This window comes from Acanthopagrus latus, chromosome 4 (genome assembly GCF_904848185.1).
Source record: "Acanthopagrus latus isolate v.2019 chromosome 4, fAcaLat1.1, whole genome shotgun sequence".
Lineage (NCBI taxonomy): Eukaryota > Metazoa > Chordata > Actinopteri > Spariformes > Sparidae > Acanthopagrus > Acanthopagrus latus.
Genome location: NC_051042.1, coordinates 20,560,020 through 20,586,631, shown reverse-complemented (window position 1 = coordinate 20,586,631; position 26,612 = coordinate 20,560,020). Strand labels below are relative to the sequence as shown.

The window sequence follows — 26,612 nt, the reverse complement described above, 5'->3', positions numbered from 1 at the left end:
GCAGAACCTTGATTACCTTCACAGGAACTGCTCTCAGGCACTGGTTCAGGTATGTGGGCGACACCTGGGTCAGAATCAGAACAAAGGAAGTGGAGGCCTTCATAGAAAATAGATATAACATAACATAATATAACATTACATAATACACTAGAATATAATAACATAGCTTTTTTTAAATTTATGTAATATGTTATAATATAACATATCATTACATAAAATAAAAAGTATAATACATATGACACATCATTATATAATAAATAATATAATATAATATAATATAATATAATATAATATAATATAATATAATATGTAATTTGTTGGGGATTATTTTGCTGTTAAGTACTGATAATACAGTACTTGTTCATGATAACTAACAATGAATGGATGTTCTTTATTTAAACTTTATCACTTTCACACTGTGATGTTGTTCTTGTTCGTGACATGTGAACACTTCCTCCTCCTCCTCCTCCTCCTCATCATCATCAGCAGCGGTGATGCGACAGTAGCAGCATTCTTCTGAACTCTCCTCACACTACGGCTCCAAGAGACGTCAGAACTATTGGATGAGAGCGACAATAAAATCTCACGATTAACTGCGAGACTTGCAATCTCCAAAATTTTGGCCGGTCTTAAAGAGCGACATCCGATGTGGGGAGCGACGCTCGGAGACGCACGGGTCAAGGTAAAACAAAAAAGAAAAAGAAAAAGAAAAGAAAGCGGACAGACAGACAGACAGCACACCTGACGTGAGTGACAGGCCGACAGAAGTTGAGCCGCTCGGCAGGCAGCCTCGTTTCCAGCGGACCGAGAGCAGCACTCACATCCTCACACACGCTCGTGTTTACCTGACAGGATGCTCTGCATGAGCTGCGCACTTAACGAGCGCTGTGGATGTCTGTGTATGTGTGAATGTGCACAGACGCAGTTAATGTGTCCGCGGGCTGACTTTGTGTTCGCCTCTGTCCCCTTGTTGTGCTGTGTATTGCACCATGGTGCCGTGATTGGGGCGTAATCTCCTACGCACTTTCTAAAACACAATATCACGCTCAGTGATGCGCCGGAGACGAGGCTGCTAATGCAGAGGCAGGCTGAGGATGCGGGGGCAGCTCCTCCGCAGTTTGACTGACAGGCTCTTTGTTATTAAAGCGAGGACGCGTTCAGGGGAAAGTGCTTTTCACGGTGAGGCGTTCAGGAACAGATGGAACAGGTAGCCCAGCAGGAGATTCACTGGAAATCCCCAAATTCCCCCACAGCTTTAGACAGTGACTTATAAATCACAGAAACACAAAAATACAGAGGCCCGTTCGTACTTATTCAGATGACTTGTTTTACAGGAAGAAAAAAAATAATAAAAAATCCAGCTGCGCCGGACTGGATAGTTAATGTGAAGTTAGAGCTCATTTTTCACTTTAACACAAGAGGAAAAACAGAATAAAACAGCAGGCATCATGAGGGGCAAGTCTTGTTTTATTGGAATGAAAGTTTTTGGGAGTTTGACCTAATCTAAATCACTAGTGACAGTCAGAGTTTGTGGCCTTTATGCCATAAGAATAAAAGTGACCCAGATATGCCCATAAATAATAGCTGCACCAGGGCCGAAACAAGAAGTTCAGTAACAGAGAGCTGAAGTCACACTGCTTCTGGTTTGTCCTGTTGGGCCTCATGTCAGAGTAACTTTGCACCGTAGCAACTGGAGAGGAACTGATGATGTTTTGATCCCGTTTGAAAACACATAACGTTTGTCAGTTTAAACTTGAGAAAGTGAGAATATGTAATTATACATAATATGGATAATTACACATTCTCACTTTCTAGCGTATTACATTTTCACTATTACTTACTTAAGACTACTTATATGACTACACAGTCGCGTTACTAACGTCATCTCGTTGAATGCTCACCAACACCCGTAACTCAAACATTGTAAACCTTCTCCTTTAAATGAGCATCTCGCAGAACTGATGAACTCTCCTTTCACATAACTGTAGTCGTCAGTGTGACCAGATTTATTGAGACTTTCTTTCTGCACCTTTTCTGTGCCGAGTTGTCAGCCATGTTTGTGTTGAGCGAAACAATGTAGTTTCACTGAGCGGTTTGAAGCTTGACTTGAATAAACATCTTTTGAACTGACACACATCATATTTGTAGGTCACGGCACCGTACAATGTTTTTTTTCCAGAATAAGGTCCCACAGGGTCCTCTGGACGCTGCGTGACGTCAGCTTTCTATACTTGTCCAAACTCTCCCAGTGTCTCCACACCGATCAATAAAATGTTTGACTTGCTGCTGTTCATGACGTTACTGGTAAATTCGATCTCCCTCCACATGCTGTTTCAAAGAGTTTTCTTGTGGTGAAATACTAAATTACAAATTTTCCTTCAACTTATATCCATTGTATTCTTAGTTTTCTATTTTTGCCTGAAACTGTGAACTTGAAAGATACTGACAGTAAAAACCATCACAACAAACTTTCAAATCCCACCGTCACTGAGGTGTGAAACTCTTTTTGAGCTCACCAAAAACCACAGATGCTGCTGTACTAGCTACCGAGCTGGGCTGCACCATGTTGTTGTGCTGAATACTGCACGTTGCAATCTGGCTGAAAAGCTGCGATTAAAGATTTGAGATATTCTGTTCTTCTGATTTGTTGCTGCAGCATTGAGATGAACGTTCCTGTAGATTCTGCCATGCAGCATGTACTCATGCAATTGAAATGGTCAACGGTCGACCTAACACAACAAAAGCTCTGATAAACAAACTGTGTGCTGCCTGTGCAGCTTTCATGCAACAATTATTATTCAGTGTAAGTGGCAGTATTTGACTCCGGTGTGAGTTTTAACAACTGTGCAAAGTGATGATATGTTGAAGCTGATGGGCTCTTTGGACTAATAATGAGGGCTGTTTTTGAGGAAGTGCTAAAATGATAGATGTGTGCATGAATAAGGGCGAGGTGTCACAACAAACAGAAAGTAAACCACTCCGAATCGCCCGCGACCGTTTGACAGGGGGGGCGAGGTAATACTCTCAGCGGCGTCTCCTCAAACACCCCGTGATGAGAAGATGAACACAGTGGCAATTATCTTCCAACAATCTTGTTTTGTGTGTGAAGCTGCAGCGACAGAACGACCAAGCTTTGTAACACAGCAGAGCGTCTACAGTGGAGGTTCTCACGTCATTTGAATAGTTTGGCTATTTTTGATATACAGGTTAGGAATTTGTTTTTTGTTGTTGCATTAGATAAAAAAAGAAGTCAAGTGATGGTGTTTTTATCTCCTGCTGATGGATTCCTCTAAAGAACAGAGAGTGAGTAAGTCGAGGACAGAAATAGTGAAGTGGTGGCATAATAACTCAGGAGTGGTTGGAGATAATCCGCCGTTCTTCTATGATCTCATCACTTCAGTGTTAATAGATGTTACATAGGGGGTGCTTTCAAGGGAGAGATCACTTTGCGCAGGTTTCTATTATGGTGACATCTCTGGAGATGGTGGGTGCATCTAGTGCCAGCTTTACCGAGCAGGGCAGGGGGGAGGCAGGCTGGAGGTTTCTTCATGTTTGAAAGATAAACGCTGTGAAGGTGCGGCGAAGGCAGGCAGAGCGCCGTCTGGAAAATGCCACAGAGCTGAGTGAACAGCGAGGCAGCGTGTACTACGACTGACTAATTGTGTTTCAAATTGGGTCTTTGAGTGCACAATGGGGAATGGGATTGCTCTGAGCTCCCCCGCTGAAGCACCCAAGGATGAGAAAGTTGTCAGATTTGTAGGTCAGGCTGCAGGGGTTGTTGTTAGGCAGACTTGCTCACAGCTGCAGATGTGACAGCGGTTTGATGCCAGGCTTGTGTCTGATGACGAGTGTTTGTCTTTTTTTCTCATGTTTCTGTTCCCTGTTCCTGTTCCCCAGCTGCCTCTTTTTCTACTTCTTCCCCATTCATCTGTTTCTCTTGAGCCTCACCCATTCTGCGTCTCAATTTTCCTCCTCTTCATCTACATGGAGCCCCCTTTTTCATTTCCCCTTTTTTAATTTTCGACAATCGTAATAGATGTCATGGTGTTAAAGGGAATTGCAGGAGTGTATCCTAGTCCCATCTGGAGCTTACAGGAGCCTGACCCGGTTTCCTCTGTGCTACGTTAGCGTGCGGTTCCTCTGGGATCTGTCCCCTTCTTGTGCTGACAAGGGAAGAAGGCCACAACCGGCCCATCCTATCCCCGCCCGACGTAGACCGACACAACCTGACTTCACCTAATCCTGCCTTCTCCACACATGCGGCTAAAAGTTGCTTACAGCACACATTCTCCCTCCTTCCTCATTGTAGGTCACTTGGTCTTTCCTTCCTCCATTTTGGAAAGAGCTTCCGGGGATATTTTGCCCTACAAAAAAAAATAATTATCTTATCTCCCTAATTCCCAATTATTATGCACAGGCTTATTTAAGAAAAAGGATTAGATTTTCTCTCTTTTTTGGCTGCCGCACGGGCGAGCAGAGGATGAATTTGAATGTGACACTCTTTCTCCTCCGCTGCAGCGAGGGGGGTCCTACACATGGATGAACTGGGGGAGGAGAGAGCACAGTGAGGCTGTCATGTAAGCCGTCTCCTCTGGGGCCACCTCTCGGTGCGCGCTGCTTCCTGCCTCAGGTAGAAAACTTCAGTGTTGCTGCCGCTGAGGCGTCAGGCTGCTCGCTCTCCTCTCCTCTCTTCTCCTCTCCTCTTTCGCCCTCTGAGAAGGCAACAGCTCCACGCTCAAAGCACTGAAATGGAAAAGGTAAGGTGTTTTTTGGTTTTTTTTTTGCTTCAGCTTGTGCTTCCCATCTTGATTTAAACATCTTGTTTTCTGACACAGCTAGAGATGTTTCTCCTTTTGATCAGCAGTTCCTGAGTTTGCACTGTTGATCCTGTGATTGGATCCCTTCAGGGCATTCGGGGCCTTTCTGTGCAGAGTTGGCATGCTTCCTGTGTTTGTGTTGCTCTCTTCTCACCCCCCAAAAGACATGCTGGATGTTAGGAATACCACTCTGGCAAAGAGGAATAGGATTTTTTAAAAACCGGATTTGGTCCTGAGGTGCAATTCACTCTCTCTGTATTGAGAGATAGAGTCAGCTGCAGAGGATGAATTGCCTACAGGGATTAATAAGTGAGGTGAAAATAGTTGTACTGACTGTTTTATTTGCTCATATCTTTTTTTCCTGATTTGCTCATATGTGAAATGAGATCAAATGTAAACACAAGGGATTGACAGTAGTTGTAGCACATTTTTTTTTATAGTAAAATTGCAAAAATCCTTATTTTAAACAGATTATATATCTTTCCCTGAAAAAATGTACGGTAATCAAAGTTTGAATCATTTAGCTTTTAAACAAAAGATACTCTTGAACAGGTTAAGCTTCACTTATATTCTTCTGAGAGTCTCTGAAGCTTGGGAGAAAAAAACAAAGTGTGATTTTAGCTCAAGGTAAGGTGGCAACACAAATGTTTCTGACATGTGCCACCTCGTCTCTGTATCACACTGACCTCGGCGTGCGCGTGTGGGTGATTTCTTTAAACACAGGCAGGGTTTGTCTTCGTGTTCCTCTTTCAGAGCTGCTCAGAGTGTTCAGAGCCGACGCTTGCACACAGCCTGTGTACTCTCTGCAACAAGTGGTTGTGTTACCAGTGCACAGATGTGCATCAGCATCAGAGAGTGCCTGCTACTCCCCAGTACTCAGAGATGCACCCACAGCAGAGGCCCAGTGCCACCCAGCGTCCTGACCTGCACCAGAGAGGCTCCAGCTCACTGCCTCCGACTGGACAAGGCAAGATAATTTAACGTTTTTTAGAGTTTTTACCTTCATTTTCCAGGCCAGCATGACAGATTATTGGTGGAGCTACAAAGTCTGCATCTCTGCAAGCTGAAAACATGTTTTGGTTTCTTTGTTTTCCCTCCTGTGCTCTGTTTGTTAATCATGTCTCAGTAGGAACCATTGCGATGAATAATGCATGGCAGTGGCAGTGGTTGATAATAAGTTCTTGGAGATCCCTGTGTTTTATTACACCTCTCTCTTTAACACGTGGCCCAGTTTCTGAAGCGCTTGTATGATTTCATTTTTGCTAATATTAGTGTGTTGCTATTTAAAGACCCTGGAGTATGCCTGGCAGCTTTGTTCCCGACTGCTTTTACAGGGCTGCTTTGCACAAGTTGTCAAATCATAACTGGCACGTCCTAAACACCTTTTATTGTGATGTGGGAGCATTGCTGTTTGGTTTGTGTACTTGTGAGAAGAGCTGTGTGACTGCGCTGACAGACAGGATGTGGTCACTCAGATCAGGCTGATGCACAAGAGGTGATGCTCAGCTCTCTACCACAGAGATCTGTGATGATGTGCAGGCAGGAGGGGGGTTGGCTGAGGTGAGCCGTCCAGCAGAGAGCAGCAGGGCTGCGCTCATTAGCCTCATCCAGCTATTGTTAGATAGACGTACTGTGGGCCAACTGTTTCGACAGTGACCTATTTAGAAATGTGTGAGAGATATTTTCGAGGGCGTGTGTGTGGCTGCTGGTGCATCAAAAGCCTTCAAATATGCATCAATTGGACAGCGCTGAGATGTTGTTCTTTCAAAAACCTCAACCTGGTTCCCACAACTGTTTTATTGTTTTCTTTTCAAAGTGCAGGGAGAGGCCTGATTGAATATTACATACCAATACAACTCATCGCACTTTACTATTTAACCACCCGCTGCTCCACTGGTGGATATATGTAGATGTTTTGTAGACTGTTTGTATAATTAACAATAAGTTAAGATGAAAACAAAAATAAGTTGAGATAAACACATGTTAAAGGTTTACAGTTTGGTTTTATTTCTGTCATTGTGGTCATTTTCAAAAATACGTTGTAAAAATAGATGCATGTAGCAGGATTATGTAATCAGGAAACAAAGGTAACTTTATACCAGTAAAGTTATAGAACAGTTAGATTACAGATACATTAATTTTAAAAGGGATTACTAACAGGATGACAATGAATTTGATATAAAAATTGATATGCTGGTCGGTAACCAAATACTTACTTTCTTACTTACATATCTGAATACATTTTTCAACTAGCTCTGGGTACACTGTACTGCAGAATATACAACTGAAAGCTTTCAGAATATGAATATGTCCAACAATACAAAGATCATCCATTTGTTTTGATTCAGGCAAACCACAAGTGTTGAAATGAACTGGTCCAGATTCTTCACAATGTTTGTATTCCCTTTCTAGCTGAGTTTAGATGAAGATAGGTGCAAGAAGCCAGTTAGCGTAGCTTTTAAAAAAGTACAGGTTTTTGTTTCAGGGTGTGTTATGTGCCGTTATATTTATTGGCCAAAACATACAGTAACACCTTGCCCCCCGCAGGAGTACAACCTGTCATTTCTACATTAAAACCAGCAGAGTACAATTCAGCTTCACTCTTTGGCAACAGATACGCAAGTATCCGCTGCCGTACCACCAGACTACAGAGCAGCCTCGTCCTGCAGGCTGTGAGACTCCTCACTATGTCCTTTCCAACTTCGCTCCATAAAATTGATTTGTTTTGTATTGATTCTCTTCTTCCTGTGTATCACACAGGAACTAAAACCATTTAGTTTTGGTTTTGTAAAATGACCTTTAACCTTGAAAATTAGATCCAGTGTGTTTTACTGAACCAGCGCTTCAAAAATCAAATTGATAAATGTGATAAAGTGAAAGACTCATTAACAAGACTCGTGTGGCTTCATGCCCTGTTTTAAAGCCTCTTTAAGACTGCTGAAATACAATTTGAGCTCCAAACTTTTCCTATTCATTGAACAGTTTCTTATCCCTCATCAAATTTAATTTAGTTCCATGAATAAACTTATAATAATGGCTTGGATGATCATTTTATAACTCCTAAGTCATTACACCCCCCCGGTCGTGTTCGTTCTCTTGAAATACCTTGTAGAACCACTGATGGTTCTCCTCTAGCTGTGGTTGTGAATTGCTTGTCGACTGCTGCTAATAATGCTCCTTGCTCTCCCCCCCCCTCTCTCCCCCCTCTCTCCCCTCCCTCCGTCTGTCTTTTAGGCCCGGGGTCGTATCCTTGCTCCCTCCTCATGTGCCACTCTCACAGACAGGAGCCCTTGGAGCTGTTTTGTGAGTCATGTGACCTTCTGTGCTGTAGCAGCTGTCACCTGTCCTCCCACAAAAACCACAGGTCAGTGTGCAGATACACAGCGCAAGGACACTGCAGAGAAAGGCTAACCACAGGTTAAAAACTTCCTCTGAGCAGCAACTCGCTTCAACCGCCTTGTCACTGTTATCATCCGTATCTGCATACACTATCCTTGGCCTGCCTAATACCTATTAAGTATTCATATGCTTTTGTTTTCTGTGATGTTTCGGTACAGTAGCTGCCTCTAAGGTCACCCGCATAATGACTTGCCCCCAGGGGAAACAAAATTTAATTCTGGTGTTTTTCACACCCAGAGAATAAATTAGTGAAACTTTATGTTTGGCATGGATGGATGACTGAAAGAGAACTGCTGGGCGCAGGCACAGGGGTTCCAAGGTATCAGGGGGGCCTCTGGTCCAGAGTGTCTTTTCGAAGTGACACATTACTTTGCGAAAGGCAGCTGGTTAAAAATAGACATATGATGGGCACAAAACGACCACAGAAACACAAAGGCTGCCAGAAAGAGACACAAATAGACCACAAAGAGACACAAAACTACTACAGAGACACACAGTAACACAAAATGACTACAAAGATACATATACCAGCAGAGACAATCAAAAACACCAAAAAAGACACAAAACTGCCATAAAGAGACACAAAACTGCCACAAAGAGACACAAAATAACTACAAAGAAGCAAAAGTACTACAAAGAGAAAGATAACGGCCACAAAGAAACAAGAAAATTATCACAAAGGGAGACAAAATGACCACAGACACAAAACTATAACAATGAGAAACATGATAACCACCAGACACACTGAAGCACCATGGAGAGACACAAAACCGCTTCAAAGACACAAAACTGCCACAAAGATATACAAAACAACTACAGAGACACAAATATACCACAAAGAGACCTATGGCGACCACACACACTGAAGCACTACAAAGAGGCATAAAACAACTATAGAGACAAAGAGACACACAATGATTCCAGAGACACACAGGTACTGCAAAGAGACAAATAAAGACCACAGACACTAAAGTATCATAAAGGGACAGAAAACAGCTACCAAAAAGAAACATAAATCCAACAAAGAGACACAAAAGGCACTACAAAGAGACACTGAGAGACCACAAATGTACACAAAATGCCACAAAGAGACACGTAATGACTCAAGACTCTAAAGTACCTTAAAGAGACACAAGGCTAACACAAAGGGACAAAAAAGTCACAACACACACATAACAACAAGACCAAGACAACCACTGAGACACATCGCTGCCACAAAGAGACACTAGAGTACCATTAAGAAACACAAAATGGCTACAGAGACACAAAACTGTCACAAAAATGACACCCATGAGCCATGTTGTCTCATAATCCGCCCAAGCTTTCTGATGGGTGTTGTGATCTCGTGTGTGTTTAGGGTGGTGCAGATTGGAAAGGCCCTGCAGGATCAGCAGTGGCTGTTTGAGAGCCTGATGGTGCAGGTGGAGGAGAGGAGGTCCGCAGTGGAGAACAATGCCAAACAGATAGAGGACAGGTAGGTTCAGTCTGAGCAACTTCCACCACAAATAGTCAATAATTTAATAGTGTGAAATGTAGCAAGCTAATGCATAAATTAGTGTCTGTAACACTGCTGTTTTGTTCTGCATGTTGGATTTTTTTCTGCCCGGAGTGGGGCATTTATTTTCTCCTCCCTCTCTCCTCGTAGACTTCATGGAGTAAAGATCGCACACAGGAAGGCAGAGAACCAGATTAAAATGGCAAAGATGATTATGATGAATGAGCTTAACAAACGAGCCAACCTATTAATAGAGCAACTGGAGGTAATTACTTTCTCTCTTTTTCTTTCCTTCTTATCGTGCAGCCAGCCATGAATCTACATGTGAGGAATCAGTAACCGCTGTGATGTAATCAGTCCTGAAAGCAAGCAAACGAGAACCCATAATAATCTGTCAAAGCTGCTTAAGCCGACTCCTCAGGAGCTATATCTGTCAAAAAAAAAAAAAAAAAAAAAAAACATCCATTGATTTAGCCCAAGGTCCAGCCGTGACTCTCTGTACCAGTAATCACATGTAACCAGATGCATTTTTATGGGTTTCCTTTGCAGAAAATCTCAGAGGATTTCCAGCAGCGTCTGGAGGACCAGCTGCAGGGGGCAATAGAGATCTGTGGCCAGCTGGACCACGTTCAGAAGTTCATCACCTGGGCGACGACCCACCACTGCAGAGGCCCGGTGCTCTTCAGCAGGGCTCTGGTACGCTTGACAGGGCGGTCAACACGTCCACACACACAGTCACATGAGGAGAAAGTGATTCACAAGAAGCGGAGTCGTTGTCTTTATATTTAAAGGTCCAGTGTGTAGGATTATGGGGTAATGATGTTTTCATTGGTTTATTATTATCTGGAAATAAGAATAGTTTTGTTTTCATCACCTTAGAATGAGTCTTTTATATCTATAGATGAAGCCAGAGTCCCCCATGTTTCTACAGTAGCCCAGAACGGACAAACACCGGCTCTATAGCGGGCTTTTCACATTTTGGAAGCCACCTTAGAAGACTGTTAGGAAAGGTTTCATCTGTTGTTTGCAAACTGTAGCCACACAGCTAGATTGTGACTTAATCCTGCATGCCGGACCTTTAAAGGCAAGCACCGCTCGTTACACATGTAGTTTACCAGTCACAGGAAGTACCACTGCTGAACACAGCTGTGCAATGTTCTCTGTGTCACCACAAACATGCATCTTTCAAAAGCCACTCTCGCTGTTCATAACACAGGCTTTCTGTGTTCAAGCGGTTAGTGTGGTTTTTGAAGGATGCAGCCATTTACCAGGCAGAAAGGGTTTAATAAAAGACAAGCTACAAGATTAGACAAAAGGTCGAGATGTCTTTGTCTAAACTTTGACCATTATTTTGAAAATCTCTTATGAACATGCAATACCAAACCACTTGCATGCAGTTGAATGCTTTTTCCAGACTGCTTTTGCTAGGATTTTTTTTCCTGGTCTCATGCAGTTCAGGGACACTGTTAGCTCAATACTACTGTAGGTATCTTAATGAGATCTCTCTTCCTGGAGGACGTAACATGCTTCACTACTCTGAAGCACAGTGTGAGATTTTGTGTCAGCTGCATTTGATTTCCAGCAGCTTAGCTTTCAAAGAAAATCCTAAATGAGTGTCCTTTCAGCATTACCTGCAGGTGTCTCTCGCGCTTGCTTTTACTTTTTGTAATTATACTGCTGAGATCAGCGACACCATCAGGGATTTCCAAAATGCATCTGTTTTTTGTCATTTACGAATGATATAATATTCTTCCCTCAGATTTCACTGCAGATGCAGCAGCTGCTTGAGTCATCGCTCCACTCAGACTCCTGGAGTCCTGTCAAGATCAAATTTAACTGGGATGCCAGTTACTGGACGAAGCAGATTTCCTCTTTAGGTAAAAATAATGTTATTGAATCATGATGGTAATGGACAGCATTGATCTTTATTCAGAATGAGACTTAAACTGGAAATTTAAAAAAAAATGTAATATGTTAGAACAAAAATGGCATTTTTTGCATGTGTTTTGATGTGTTCATGATGTTTTGAACAGAGCTCTTAATGTTTCTGCAGGTCAGCTGACCGTTGAAGGGGGAAACTGCTCTTATCCTTCGGGATTGGCATGCTCCAGTATCCTCCGGCCTCAGCCCATTACCTGTTTGGCTTTGCCGTCTGTTTGTCACAGAGGACGCGAGCCAGGCTGTGGATACCAGGCCTGCTGTGAGCCACAGATGTGCTGCCTGCACGGCATTCCCCCTCAGCCAGATCTGCCCAGTCTGGATAAAAGCCAGCTGGAAGGCACACTTTATAACTCCAACTGTGTCCAGTCTGCCCTTATCTCTGCCTCCCTGCACCAGAGCCAGCAGCTCCAGAGGTGCTGGGACCCAGACAGCTCATCACAATGTCCCCCCCCTTCATCACCTGTACCAATGATCCAGCTCAGCTGCGGCCGAGGCTCAACATCCCAGCCACAAGCTACAGCCTCGGCACCCCAGTCTCAAGCCAAATCTTATCTCTATCACCAACACCAGAGAGAAGTTCCTCTGGATGGCCAGACTCAGCCAAGTGCAGACCGTAGCAGGCCGGGTCAGTGTCAGGGGAAGCTGTCCACCAGCGCAGCTCTACAGCAGGATCTCAGCCACGCAGCTGTCGACAGAGATGTGATGACTGAAGTGACCTGGGAAGAGAGGTGCAGGGTGGAGGAGGCTTGTGGACGGACGGCTGACAGCAGAGATCCGCTGGATGATGAGCCACAGCAGGACAGGAGGGAGCAGAGTCTGGCTCAGCAGCAGCAGCAGCAGCAGCAGCAGCAGCAGCTTCATGTTCCTGCTGCAGTAGAGATGAGGAAAGATCAGCAGAGGAACAGATCTCCACTGATGCTCAGAGACCACAGAGATGGCAGGGTGAGCACATACAAATCGTTTCTTATGTGAGTGTTTAAGAGTTTTGCAAAGAAGACAGCTGAAACTACAGTGAACTCTGCACTGTAATCAATAACGACATCTAGAAATACAACAAGATTACATATAAACTTTGCTCCTGACCTCAGAAACATCAGTTGACGGTTGATCTCACCACAAGCTCCACTCAGTAGCTGTTTGTGGAGGTTTCAATATCACACTATATCAATCACACATGGCCTTAAAGAAACTTTACGTCACAAGCATACATTTCCTCTTCATCTTCCTCTTTTTTACATTTTCACACATTGGACACTAAAAGATACATACAAAATCATACGTGTCATTTTTGCATGAAAATTTAATCTGTAAAACGTTTTACACGTCAACATTACAGTGATAGAATATAACTCTAAGTACATGCACTCAAGTACTGTATGTAAGTACAATTTTGTAACACTTCACTTGAATAGTTCTATTTTCTGCTGCTTTATACTTCCACTCCACCACATTTTGAAGGCAAATATTGTACTTTTTACTTAACTACAGTGAGTTGCTAACTACGTAACTTAGTTAATAGTAACTTTGGAGGTTGCATGCTGCATAAGAGCCAAAGTAGCAGACGAACAAACATTGTTTCTGATTTTGAAAAAATGCTGACCCTTAGCATCCAGTATATTCATGCATGTAAATATATGTAGTATGTACTTGCAGTTTTGATACTACATTTAATATCACACACTTTAAGACTTTTACTCAAGTACTATTCATATGGGTGTCTTCCACTCTTACCAAAGTCATATTTTAACACAGTATTTTTACTTCTATACATGTATGACTTTTGGATACTTTTCATAACAATGCAAAACATTAACCGCGCTGAACCTGTGATTCCTTGGCTCAGTTGGTAATACTACATAAGGCTGTAATCATGAAGCCGTTGTCCTGCAAAGCGACTGGATGAGAACATTTTTTTAAGAAAAAAACAGCTACTTTGAGGTCAGAACATGGTATGTGGTGGGATTCTGAACACCTCAGTATTCAGTTTTTCATTTCACACGTGGTTCTGCAGAGTTTCTATGTCCGCAGACAATTCTCATCATTCTCATTCTCATGGTAAGCCACACACGGCTGTGCATACACACCTCTCAAAAACAAACCACTATTCATCAGTCAAAGTCAGGCTTATTTCCTGTGAAACACAGGTGTTAAAATGCAGCCAAACACAAGGAACCAAAGAAGGCAGCAAACATTTTATCACACAGTGACATTAAAGTAAATCAAAGCCAGTGGAAAATGTTGCACATAAGCTTCTTGGTTATTGTGTATTTCTTAAATGCTGAAGTTTAAGGGAGTGTTGAGTTCGAGGTGGTTTTAATGAAGCGACTGAAAGTAAGGCAGCACTTTATTTTAATGCCAGAATGATCACTTCCCACGGTTGACAGCTAGCCTGAAAACAGATGGTGCAACAGAAATGTGCTTCAGCTTTTATGAAGAGAGGATGATGGGAAAACAAAGAGCCGCTCTGACAATTAAAGCTGAGCTGCTCATAGCAAAGCATCCCAAAACCAGTGGAGCAGCGTTCATCATCATCATCACACTTCCATTCCAGAGGTTTGAGCAGCCACATCGTCACCTCTCAGGGTGTGCTCTCACAGCACAAAGATGTATTATATTTGCATTTTCAAGCCACAGCATCTGAGAACGACATAAAACCACCCGGGAGAAGTCATTTATGTACTTAACCTGTCATTAATGAGCCACTGAGGGAATTGGGGGAGCTGCCAGTTTGATTTCAGTTCTGGTTTGCACTCTGAGATAAATTCCTACACACACCCCCATCGTTCCTGAGAGAAAGGATTATAGTCTATTTCCCCACACAGTCTGAATCCTGCACACCTCTCCCGAGGGGCATGGATCAGGTAAGTGTTTTAATCACATGATACTTAAGAGCACATGCTCGGTGGCAGCCTGGCCTGAATATGCATGATGGTGCACACGAAAAAGGAAAAAAAGGACGTGATAAAAAAAACCCCAAAAAAACCTGGTGTTAAATGAATTGTCAGCCCACCTGCTTACATTAGCTGAAGACACGGCTGAGGAGTTTAAAGGGGCTTTTTTGGGACACTTGCATTAGTTAAATTGTAAGTTAAAAGAGTGAGAAAGAGAGAGTGGTTTAATGAGAGGGCCATGCTGCACACCTGATAGTGAATTTACATATGATAATTGGTGTTGTAACTAAGCCTTTCATTGCCCGTACGATAACAGTAATATATGCAGCTGTGTGTGCCATTCTCAGTGTTTATAGGGATTGAGTGCTTTTGAATTAGTCCCAGAATCAGCTCTGAATGATGTTTTTGTTCATTTAGTCTGGCGTCAATATGTGTGCGACACTCAAGGTTGTTTCCACTGCACCTCCCACTCCTTTTTCTCTCCTCTCTGTTGTTTAATGGCATGAGCAGGGGACGTCTGCGAGTGTGATAGAGCTTGAACCCCCTGCTCAGTTTTCTACATGTGCATTTCTGACAGAGATCCACATCCCTGGAGGTGTCGGTGACGGCCCACGAGTGTGCATCTGATGTGCAGAGCAGCAGGCTGAGCCCTAGTTTAGCGTGCGCGAGGAGGAAGAGGCGCTCCCAGAGCATCCCTGCAGAGCTGGCAGCCCCTTCCAGCAGCCCTTACGCTGAAAGGCCCACAGGATGCACTCACGGCCTCGAGGCAGGAGCTGCAAATAAAGTAACCCTGCATTACAACATAATCACACGTGGGGAGACAGGCAAAGCTTAGCTGTCAGATAGAATAGAGGTGATCGCCCTTTCCACATGTGAGTTCTGGCGTTGCAAAGGAACAGTAATAACAGGACTATTTTCTCCTGTCAGACACAGTTCCACTGTGAAATCAATCTATTACTCTGATTAAGGGCACCAAGTTGCTGCTATATTTCATTGTATATTTGCCTGCAGATCATTCAGTTAATTGTTTGGTCCAAAAAATGCCAGAGAATGGTGAGAAAATACCCATCAGAGCTTCAAAGAGCCCAAAGTGACGTCTTCAGGCTGCCTGTTTTGTACAACCAAGAGTCCAAATACCAAAAGAGATTAAATCTCCTCCCCCACCACTGAGGACCTGGAACCAAAGATAGTTTATATTTATATATATTATTTATAATTTGCTTGAAAAAGAAATTCAGCAATTGATTAAAAGCAAGTTGTTGTCAGTTTTCTGTCAGTTAACGATATAAGATGTATTATATTTTGCATTATAATATCTTAAAGTGACCAGACCTTGTTATATATTGTGTACTTACCTTATCCTAAATGTTTCCGACAGAGTTGAAACTCAGAGGAATCCACACGTATACTCTTATACTTACAGGGTAATGGTGAGTTTTACTTAGTCACCCATCACTATCAGCTCAGTGGAAAACTGAGGAAGGAAGTCAGAGAATAAAACTAAACCATTACTTCATTTGACTATATTTGTCTTACTTGCACAAGTGTTTATTCAACCCAACTACTTTATTACCACAAGATAGCAAGCAATGGCACACACTGAGATTGTGTGTAATCTGTGTTTGCATTTAGGCCAATCACTAAACTCAGCACTCACCAGAACCTCTCAGTTCTTCTGCCCTCTCCTTTCTGTAACATTATATTCATGAAGTAAAATAAATTTCTCCCCCAGCTCCATTCAGCAGTCGGAAGCCCTGAGGGGTGGGTGAGGATTTTTTTTTTGGGGTAATCTGTTACATATCTTTATTCTCAAATACAAGATTTTCTCTCTGGTGTCTATGACTCGTGGAAATGTCTTTTTTTTTTTTTTTTACCACCTGTGAAAGTATTATTATTATTATTATTTTTTTTTTAAATGTGCGAAACTGAGGAAAAACGTTTTTTTCGCTGGATTTTTTTTTTTTCAGTTATTTTTTTCAGTAGTGTTCCATACCAGGTGAAAAAAAAACCAAAACAAACTTTGAAAGAGTATCATGGCAAAGCTTGAGGCGTCATAAGCTGCTTTTAAAATAACACATCTGAATATCAGACTAATCTGTTGCTGGCCATCAGGTTTTGACAAGGAAATGAATATGTGGATTTTTTTGGAAAGCATAGAGTATGAAGTATGAAGTTGAAAGTCATTGTTTGGATAAATAACAGTACTGTGATCAAGTTACTAATAATGTTTTTTTCTCCATTGTAGTAGACAGATTACACCCTGGAAACATTTTACAGAATGTTTGTTTTGTTCTCAGTATGCCACAGTGGATCCCAGACAGAGGAGAGCCTCAGATGGAGTGCTTTGTGTTGTCAAAGAGACCTCGTCTGACACGCCGCCCTCTAGAGGCCACCGGTCCCCTCTACTGTCCTACAAGACAGAGCCAGGTGCTGGAAAATTCTACTTTAACATGTACATATTTAGATAACCTCAAATAAACCAAATGCAAAGATTGTGAATAAATGCTAACTATTGCTGTCTTTTTTTAGATCATTCTTTTACTTGTGTAAATGAAGAGATCGATTATGAAGCCAAGGACCAATGCAGGGTGTCACGAAACGGCCACAACAGGTGTGTAACGTCCGTCCATGAACTGATCAGCAAAACAAGGTCTAACTCTCATCACTCATTCTCCGCTTCCCTCTTTAGTAACACAGACGTTCAGAAGGAATCAGGACGGTCCAGAGTTCCAGTGGTTTGCTTAGAGCGACTTAAAATACTTGTGTCTCAACTTCCCCCACATGGACGAAGGCAGAGTGACCCTTTACCTGCCAGTGGGACAGAGAGGAGTGAAACCCTCCCACAGCAGAGGACCTGGCATGAAGTATGTCTTATTTCTTTCCATACAGTAGACAGCTTTTCCAGTAGCAGTACCATATTGTAGAAAGTGAAATTTCCTTGTTGTTTTTGACTGTAAAGCAGGTCCACCTGGCTCTTTCGAGTCCTGCAGCACTTCTAAAGTTTCCAAACTTTACTGGACTAAATTGCTCAGATTATGGAAGTCCATCACGTTGTATTGTGGGGTTGTGCATGACATAACGTTGTAATTACCTGCCTCAAAGCCTAGCAATCGTCTTGGGGGTTGCAAAAACACCAGCAGAGCTGATACAAAAACAGGATGGCTAGCTCAGGCCTGTGAGAGCTAACCAATCAGAGCAGACTGGGCTTCTCAAGACCTTAAAGAGACAGGCACGAAAAATGTGTCTGAAAATGGTGATATTATCAAATTTATAATGTAAAATGTCACTGATTTTACATAAAAAATAATATCATATTAAAAATAAGTATTCACTGCAGTAAAAGCAAATAAACAAGTTTAGTTTATAAATGAAAAAAACAGCATTTTCATCTCTGCAAGGTTGAGCTCTGAACTTTAACCCATAAATTCTTGTTTGATCTTTTACAAGAAGGCTTTCCAGTGTTTTAACAGTGTCATGTAACATTTAAGAACTTTGGATAAGCTAACAAAATAGGATTGTTTTTGTATTACACAAACTCTGTGTTGCATCTAAAAAGGCAGATATGACAATTAGCAGTATGTCATTTGTTTGATGTGGTGTGGAATTATTATTTCAGTGAATACATCTTAGCAACCTCCAGAGACTCTAGAGTTTAATTCAGCTCCTCTCCTCTCCTCTCCTCTCCTCTCCTCTCCTCTCCTCTCCTCTCCTCTCCTCTCCTCTCCTCTCCTCTGTTTGAAGGGGATAGCTAAAGGGAGGACCACCCGCTCACTCACAGCTCCACCATATGCAGAGCGTCTGCAGTGTAATCAGGCTACCACACACTCCACCACCAGTGAGTTTGACACTCAAGGGAGAATCAGCTCCCATAAATCACCCATGCTGCCGACCACTGACCCTAAATATGTGCCAAAGCATTATTCTGCTGTGGATCTGGACTCTGACTCTGATCCCAGGTCAGTCTCAGAAGAAGAAGCTGCTGTTTCTTGGGTTGATCCTGAACCCCAGTTTGAATCAGATGCATCACCGGAGTCCTCGTCTGAGGCTGAACTTGAATGTATGGCTCAGGAGAAATTGGTGGCTGCAGGAGAGACTGAAACCGGCATCGCAGCGGATTCAGAGCCGAGTCTTGAATATGATGCAGACCCAGAATCAGATGCAGGAGCTGGATCAGAGGAGGGCCATGGGCTGGAAGGTGACGCGGAGTCAGGCGACTCAGACGTCCAGCCTGACTATGATGCCTCTTTTCAGACGGATTCTGATGCTGTGTCCGATCAGCCTCCGGACTCTCAGGGCTCAGTGGAGTCCGAGCTTGACATTGAGTCCGATGCAGAACCGAGAACTGACGACCCACAACCGCTCCGCTCTGACCTGGAGGAGGAGCCCCCCGCCGGGCCCGGGCAGAGGCCGCTTCTGATCGCAAACCCTGCGGCTCAGAGGTTCACAGAGGACGTCCAGCCTGACCAGGACAGCACAGAGATGGAGAGCGAGGACTTCTGTGCTGTGTGTCTGATCGGAGGGGAGCTGCTGTGCTGCGACCGCTGTCCTAAAGTCTATCATCTGTCGTGCCATATCCCGTCTCTGCTGAGCTTCCCCTCGTAAGCTTCTTAAACTGTAACCTATATAATGCTTCAGTGCGATATTCACACCTCCTTTCGAGCTGTTTTGTTATTAACCTGGTGTTGTTTCTTATCCTGCTCAGAGGCGACTGGGTGTGCAGCCTGTGCAGAGATGTCACGCAGCCAGAAGTCGAGTACGATTGCGAGAACGAGAGAAGATCTGGAGAACACGCAGCGTCACACGGGCTGCCTGAGTCCGACCAGAGAGTGGGTCATTTCATCAGCCGCATTAATATGAATAGGATTTGAGTAGTAAAATATAAAGTTTATAAGAAGTTAATACCAACACCAGTGCATAACGGAATGTCAATGAAAATTTAGATACATTTAATATCTAAAATAGAAAAGTAAAGTTGGCAGCGACATCAAAACTGTTAATGAAGCTGGTGGTTCCTTTTTCTGCCCTGATAACAATTCTCTCTCACGTTTGCTCGACTGTTGACAGAAATGTGAGCGGCTGACTCTTCTGATCCTCAGTAACATCCTGAGTGCTCCCTTTCAGGAGCCCGTCAGTCCACTTGTGAGTGATCACCCTTTTCTCACAGTCCAGTTACAGTAACTCGTTCTCTAAATCTCATTTATTGTCCATGGTACTTACCGGAACACAGCAGCATTGTGATTAGTTTTCCTCATGTTTCAGCGGATATATACACACTTTGATTGCTGCTTTATTTCTTAGGGTTTTGGGGGGGAGGGGCAACAGGTACCCAGTGGAATTCTCCTCACATTCAGTCTTTCTCAACTGAACACAATGAGTATGTCCTTGAGGCCTGGAGTTGCTTTAACCATTCAACATTTGCAAAACTGAACTTCCTCTTTATGCATTTGCTGGTGCAGCGCTGCATTTCTTAGTGTGATCAGAGGAACAGCTTTAAACTGCTCTCAGTAAAATGCATCAGTTTAGCAGCTGATGTTATCACTTTGTAGTAAAAACTCTGTAGTTCAGTTCTAAGTTATATGAACATTAGTTGGGGGGGCCATTATAAAGTTGCAAATGATATTTATACATGTCTATAACTGTGCTGTATACAACATTTCATTTGAAAACAGTGAAATAACTTTTAAATTAAGTGTAATTAACTTAAAAGTAGAAACAGAACACATCTGCCCCCCAGCCTCTCTGACTGGTTAGGGTTAGGGTTAGGGTTATTAGGACAAAATGTGAATTTATTCACTCATTTAGTCCATAATGGAGACATGAAAGCAGATAGAAATGAAGCCTGCCTCACTGGATCAGCCTTCATTTTCCTGGTAGACTTTGTGCCCGGTGACAGACAAAACAGCACAATGAAACTGAAGTTTGCAGGGAGCCAAACTAAACGTGCAATCAACATTTATTACATAATGACACATTGAAGCCAAACCCCTTGTCTTTTGCCACTTTAACGATGGTTGTAATAAAGTGTTACTCCAGTCTGTGTGCGCAAGGTTGTTTTCCAGGCAGGTGCCCCGCTCAGAGATGATGCTGTATTCATCACAATGATACATAATGCATTCTAGGTGACATTTATTTCATGCATTTTGAATGCAGAAAGACTAATGAGGTAATTACACTGGGATGAGTTCAAACGAAATTTGGCTGCGTGGCCATGATTAAGAATAATCTTAAATGTCACTGCTTTTTCACGCAGGCTCGTCATTACTACCAGATCATTAAGAGGCCCATGGACCTGTCTGTGATCAGGGCCAAACTCAACAAGAGGAACACCCGACATTATAACTCACCGGAGCAGTTTGTTGCTGATGTTTATCTCATGTTCCGCAACTGTGCAAAGTTCAATTATGTGAGTTAAACATTTATATCTTTGTTCAGCAAGCTATTTGTCTCATAATGACAGTAAATCCCACTTTAGATGATAAATAACGTCATGCTCAGTCAGTACTTTACCAGCACTGATCGGAGTGTTATATCTCTTTCTCTCTCCGACCACAGCCTGACTCTGAGGTGGCCCAAGCTGGCCGCAGCCTCGAGGCGTTCTTCATCTCCAAGCTGACAGAAGTTTTCCCAGAAAGAGTTTTCCCCGCCGCTGAGGTGGAATCTGACAGCGACGAGTATGATGAGGCCTACAGGACCGCCGACGGCGGTTTCCCCTGGCCAGAGAGGAGGGAGCAGTGCCACAGGAAGAGGAAGAGGAGAAACTCTCTCAAGTCGAGGAGACATCACTTCTAATCATGGACACAAATATGCTATGTTTGTGTGTAACTATGCTGTTTTTATTCAGCGGCCTGTGGGGCTGTAACACTGTTTCCATTCTGTAATCTGAAAGGAGCTCCAATTTGTGGTTTGCAATAACATCACAGTGCTGCCATCCGATGGCGGCCGAACACATTGAAACAACAGTTCAGATATTTGAAACGTGGGGGCAAACTGCAGCTGATCAGAGGAGCAAAGATTATAAGTATTATCCGAAGTAGCTTCAGTTACATATGATATGCTCCACATTTGGGACCAAATCTCTTGGAGAAATTGAACAGAAGATCAAGTCCTTAAGAAAGAAATCCAGAATCCAGCAACTTAAACAAATCGTCCGCAGACTTGTGGCAACCTAGAGAAATGGGGAAAGTCAAATTTTTCACATCATGTTGCAATCTGCTTACATATAGCCAATGAAAAGTGATTCATACATGTGAATTGCCACAAATTGTTCCATGGAGCCCCTTTAAAACAAATTAAAGTCATGATGCGATGCTGTAATTGTCACTGTATCACATCATACACCGGCTGTTTATGACTTCCTCCTGAAATTACTTCCTGTATTTACCTGCGAAAATCACACAGCAGATGTTTTATGCTATTGTACAAAGAGGATGCTGTAGTTGGATGGTTATTAATCTCAATTTTGCATCTCTATCAAATGTAATTTTTAGGTGAGCTTAGCTCTGATTATACACAGCACTTTGAAACTTTGATATTGGTAAACACTGTGTTTATCATATTCGTAAACATATTTATATATGTGTAACTGTATAGAACTTTATTTTACTATATCTGTCATTTTAATTACTGAATGATTGCAGGCAATTGTCATCGCATTGATTATTGATAGAATTAAGTGTCCCAGTAGCTTTCTTTAAAAAAAAAAAAAAAAAAGGCGGCGGTGAGTCTGATTTGACTTTTGACCAGAGTGCAGTACAGAATGTAAATGATTGAGGGCGCCATGTTAACGCTCAACAGAGCACATGTATTTTCATCATTGTTAGAGGATTTAATATTCACAATCCGAGAGGATTTTTAAAATTTTACTTGTAGCCTTAAATTAAGTTTGTGTATGCTTTATGTAACATTCCTGTTCCACCAGTGTTTCAGCAAAATGTTAAATTATCTCAGGCTTAATAAGAGTGTAAGGTATCAATCTCATTCAGTATTGACAGTTACAAAAACGTCCTTGTTATTTGTAGAGACACATATGTCATTTTATAATAACTGCTGTTGTAGAGCGTTTCCTGTTTTTTAAATATACTTTGCTCGCTACCTGCAGCTTACGATAGGTTTTACTTGACATTTAGAGTAATTACTGCACAATAACAGTTGTCTGTGCACTCCTTGATCATCGTCAAGAGTAGTGAATATACCGTATACGTAATGTTACTTCCTTTGAAATCAGTAGATGTTATGATATTTCCTATTGTACAAGAGGAGATAGTTACTGTCACAGTTTCTGGAGAACAGTCTGTTAAGTTTATTTTAGGTTTTTTTTTTTTTTACTGTAACAGTCAACAATAAATGCACATATATAGCTTATCAATAAAAATTAATTCAAGAGACAACACATTTTCTTGTTATTTCTCATCTGCATGATTAAATGTACCGTTCCTAAGAAAAGAAAAGAGTCTCATTCCCATTCTTGCGACGGCGTCAGTTGGTAAAATCAACTTTTCTTACAAAGAGAGGTATGCCATGTAACTTTTACAGACCTATAGACAAAAAAAGGTGACACAGAGCCAACGTGAGCTTTAGATGGGTGTAAAATATATGAGAAGAAAAACAGCATTGCCCACCTGGAGGTTGTACAGTGTAAGAGCATAGGACTATATACTAACATTGTACTACAAAAAGTTACACACAACACACACACTACGGGTCATGATAAGCTGCTTTCACAGTCGATCTCTATGGTCGTTTTTCTGATAAGGAAGGGACTGAAAAAATGAATTCACCTTTAATTGTTTTACATTACAGAGGACCGACAAATCGATTATTTACAGTTCGACAGACTAGTACTGTACTCTTTCCCAGCTTCTTATCTAAAAGCTATCATAGCAATCAATTGAATAATTTTAAATTAAATTCATACAAATTTCCTTGCATTTTACTTTCCCTTTATTTACTTTGGGAAGTGGCACATTGTAGCTCAGATATTTTCCTGGAGACAGTTTCTTCTAAATGCATGTCAACACTAAAAGACATATTTTCACGTTTACGGAGGGTCCAGACTGAAGTGAATGAAAATGATTTATGGCTTCCTGTGAAAACATCTACGACTTTAATTTCATCATGTCATCTCTGATTAACCTCGGTGATGATGATGATGATGATGATGAGATGTCCTGTGCCAAAATCCCCCTCTGAGGGGCAGTGATAATAAATCCAGGTGTTTGTGCTGGAGGTTGTAACGTGGTTTGGATTTCAGAGTGGCGAGTGAAGCCATGAGGGCCATCCTGGAATTTGTTATTGTAAAGAAGTGCAGAGGATCTGAGCAGATTTGTGCAGGTTTCTCTATCAAATTGTTCAGCATAAGGCATTAACTGCACGGATAAACCTTTTTTAAATTCTGGTAACCATACATAAATATGATAAACATGAGGATTATAGTGTCCTCACAGCTCCTCTGTATATGAACAACATGTTTTTTTTCAAGGAAGATGAGCAGCTCCATTTATAATTTTGTTTTAAAATGCTGCAAAGCCAACTGTGTGTGAGCATCACACCCGTGCATACATATGTCAGTGCAAAGTTCTGCTGCAGCTTCATGATCAGTTAATGCGGTTCATGGTGGGCAGTGACTTGCTCACCACAGCCAGTGAAACGGAGGTGTTGACGAAACCACAGGCTAAATTCTGCTTCAGCAAAGCGTTCAGCCGAGTTCTTATCACTTCCGAAAGCGTTTTCGAAAAAACTTGTGACTTTTAAAGCTACTGTGATGGTCATACACTATTGACGAATTACGGTCAGTACTTCCCCACCCCACTTTTTTGTGAGCATATATAGTTAGCATTTTTTTTGGAGGGAATACCCCTGAAGGCACCGAGTCAGAAACTATGTGGCTGATGGCCCTCATGTAGCTTAATATTGGTGTTTTATTGCACTCTCGGATGTCATAGCAGTAAGTGAGTTGGAGGAATGGGTAGAGTTAGGGTTGGGGGGGGGGGCATAACTGAGGGACTTTTGGCCCTAAATTTGGCCTTTCAAGGTAATTTAATGTTCACTAAGCTGCTGTTTTATCTTCCCTCTTTGTTGTTTGTCCGCTCTGAATGTCTTGACCTTGGAAAGCCTCCCTTTACAGCTCAAAATGCAAACATTTTAGCCATTCTGCACCATTGTAGATTCACTTGAACATCTTGTTAAGAAAGCCAGATGCCCTAAAGTGCTGTCGAATCTGATTGTCAGGAAAGCATGAGAGGGAGAGAGAGATGCGGCTCGCAGGAGACTGTCCTCAGCACAGACATGATGTCAACCTGCTGCCTGAGATATGGAGAAACGATTAAAGAAACTGTTGAAAATGTGTCATTTTGGGTATAACAGTATTCTGGCTGTCTCTAATTTAAGGGTTTTCAATGGTAGAAATTATTTTCTGCTTGATTTCATTACTTGAAAAACTGTTTTAGATTTAGCCAGACAGCAGAAGGAGGGATCTAATTTAATAGGTGAAATGATGGTAAGGATTTTAGGACAAAACCCTGGTTGGTGTTGAAATAAGTCTTGTCTAACATGCAGTTACAGGGTTACAATGTGCAGTAAAAATACTCATTGTTTTTTAAATGACTACATTCAACTGTCTCCATTTTTTTTTTTAAACAGACATACAGCAGTACGTCAAAGGTGTTCTATGTGCACTGTTTTGTTCAGAGGGCATCGTGCTGTGTTTTATCGTTGAATAAGGTTCATGACATTTCAGTCAGCAGACGTGGAGTAAAACATTACAGGATAATGATGAGATGCACCTGTGACCTTTGCTGAACAGTGAAAAGGACAGAGAGAGAAGAACGAGAGCTGACCACTGAGTCAGTCTGTCAACTCAACATCTGGAGTCCCTCCGTGCTCTGATGGGGGACGAGAGGGGAGGCAGAAGTTTGTGCTTCACTGAACTGACGTGTTACATCTCGTAGTGTGTGTTAGATTCGGCAGCAGTGACACGTCTGTTGTATCTCCAGTTTCTATCCTGGTCATCCTCTCTTGGGTTATCTTTTCTCTTTGAATCAACAGATCACATTTCTCAGAACAGTTGTTTATGATCGTTCACTTGTGCTAGAACAAGTAGACCCGGTGACTCCTGTAACATAATTCATTTATTCATGTATCTAGATATTGAAGTCTCACATAAGATCTTCATAGTCGTCACAGTCTCAAGGTGGGCACCAAAAATAAGCATCACCAATTTAGTATCTGACCCTTGAAATATGGCCACAGTCTTCACTTCTGTTCCTGAATTATAACTTATGTTGTTGAATAATTATGCAAGTTTTCCCGCAGAACCTTATGATATTGGAGTGAAGTTGACGTTTGACCTTTTTGAGATAAATTGTCTTCACTCTACCATTTTGGAAATTTGTGAAACATTTTGTCCTTATCATCTATGAATTCTTGGGTTTTGTGACAGTGACCTTGACTTTTGACCTTTGGCCTGTACAATCATGTATATCAATGAAACTGAAAAGAACTGCCGTATAATGAAATTATACATTGACTGCGCGAGTACCCAGATTCACTGGGGTATGCTTCAAAAGCCAGTGTGTAATTATACACATTAATCCAGTAATGTGTGTTATCATAGAAAGATATATCATAAATCCCCATGTACCTGTAACCTGGGTTCCCTCTGTGTTTCTAATGGCCTCACACTAATCATATTAAATGAGACTCAACAAAACCTCATTTTCAGTCTGTTTCATATGGATTTGAAATCAACGTTGTGCACATTTTTAGCCTCACTCAATGTTTATCTTGCAGCCTGGAGGACTGTAATAGAATAACAGTTTGCAGCAGGGTATACAATTTCAAACCTTTTCACTTCTGGACTAAATTAATTAGCTTGTTTGCCCCCTCTGAGCAATCATGCACCACAGTAATTACAGTAATCATTGTTGCATAGATTGACTAAATTGGCACCATGCTGTGTTCATCGCCTCTCGGCAAGAAAGCTTTGTGGCAGTTTTATTTACTGCATTGAGCTCTTCATTTGTATTAATGTCCATCACTTTGCATTCTATTCGCAGCAAGTATTGCTGTTTA

The 26,612-nt window shown here is 42.0% G+C and overlaps 1 protein-coding gene across 1 annotated transcript; it reads left to right on the top strand.

Moving 5' to 3' along the window:
• The first annotated feature begins 507 nt into the window (after positions 1–507).
• On the top strand, positions 508–22,966 carry trim66 (tripartite motif containing 66). Its single transcript, XM_037094444.1, has 18 exons — positions 508–682; positions 4,519–4,757; positions 5,571–5,784; positions 8,052–8,181; positions 9,574–9,690; positions 9,862–9,976; positions 10,261–10,407; positions 11,471–11,588; positions 11,765–12,594; positions 15,121–15,327; positions 16,841–16,970; positions 17,073–17,154; positions 17,233–17,407; positions 18,285–19,141; positions 19,246–19,369; positions 19,608–19,682; positions 20,794–20,946; positions 21,096–22,966. Exons 2-18 carry the CDS (start codon positions 4,749–4,751, stop codon positions 21,330–21,332), a joined length of 3,720 nt encoding a protein of 1,239 aa, XP_036950339.1. The 5' UTR covers positions 508–682; positions 4,519–4,748; the 3' UTR covers positions 21,333–22,966.
• Positions 22,967–26,612: the final 3,646 nt, after the last annotated feature.

Coding starts and splice junctions, on each gene's coding strand:
- trim66 (XM_037094444.1), top strand. Junction 9,977..10,260: donor TATTAATAGAGCAACTGGAG/GTAATTACTTTC, acceptor TTTCCTTTGCAG/AAAATCTCAGAGGATTTCCA. Junction 16,971..17,072: donor GTCCTACAAGACAGAGCCAG/GTGCTGGAAAAT, acceptor GTCTTTTTTTAG/ATCATTCTTTTACTTGTGTA.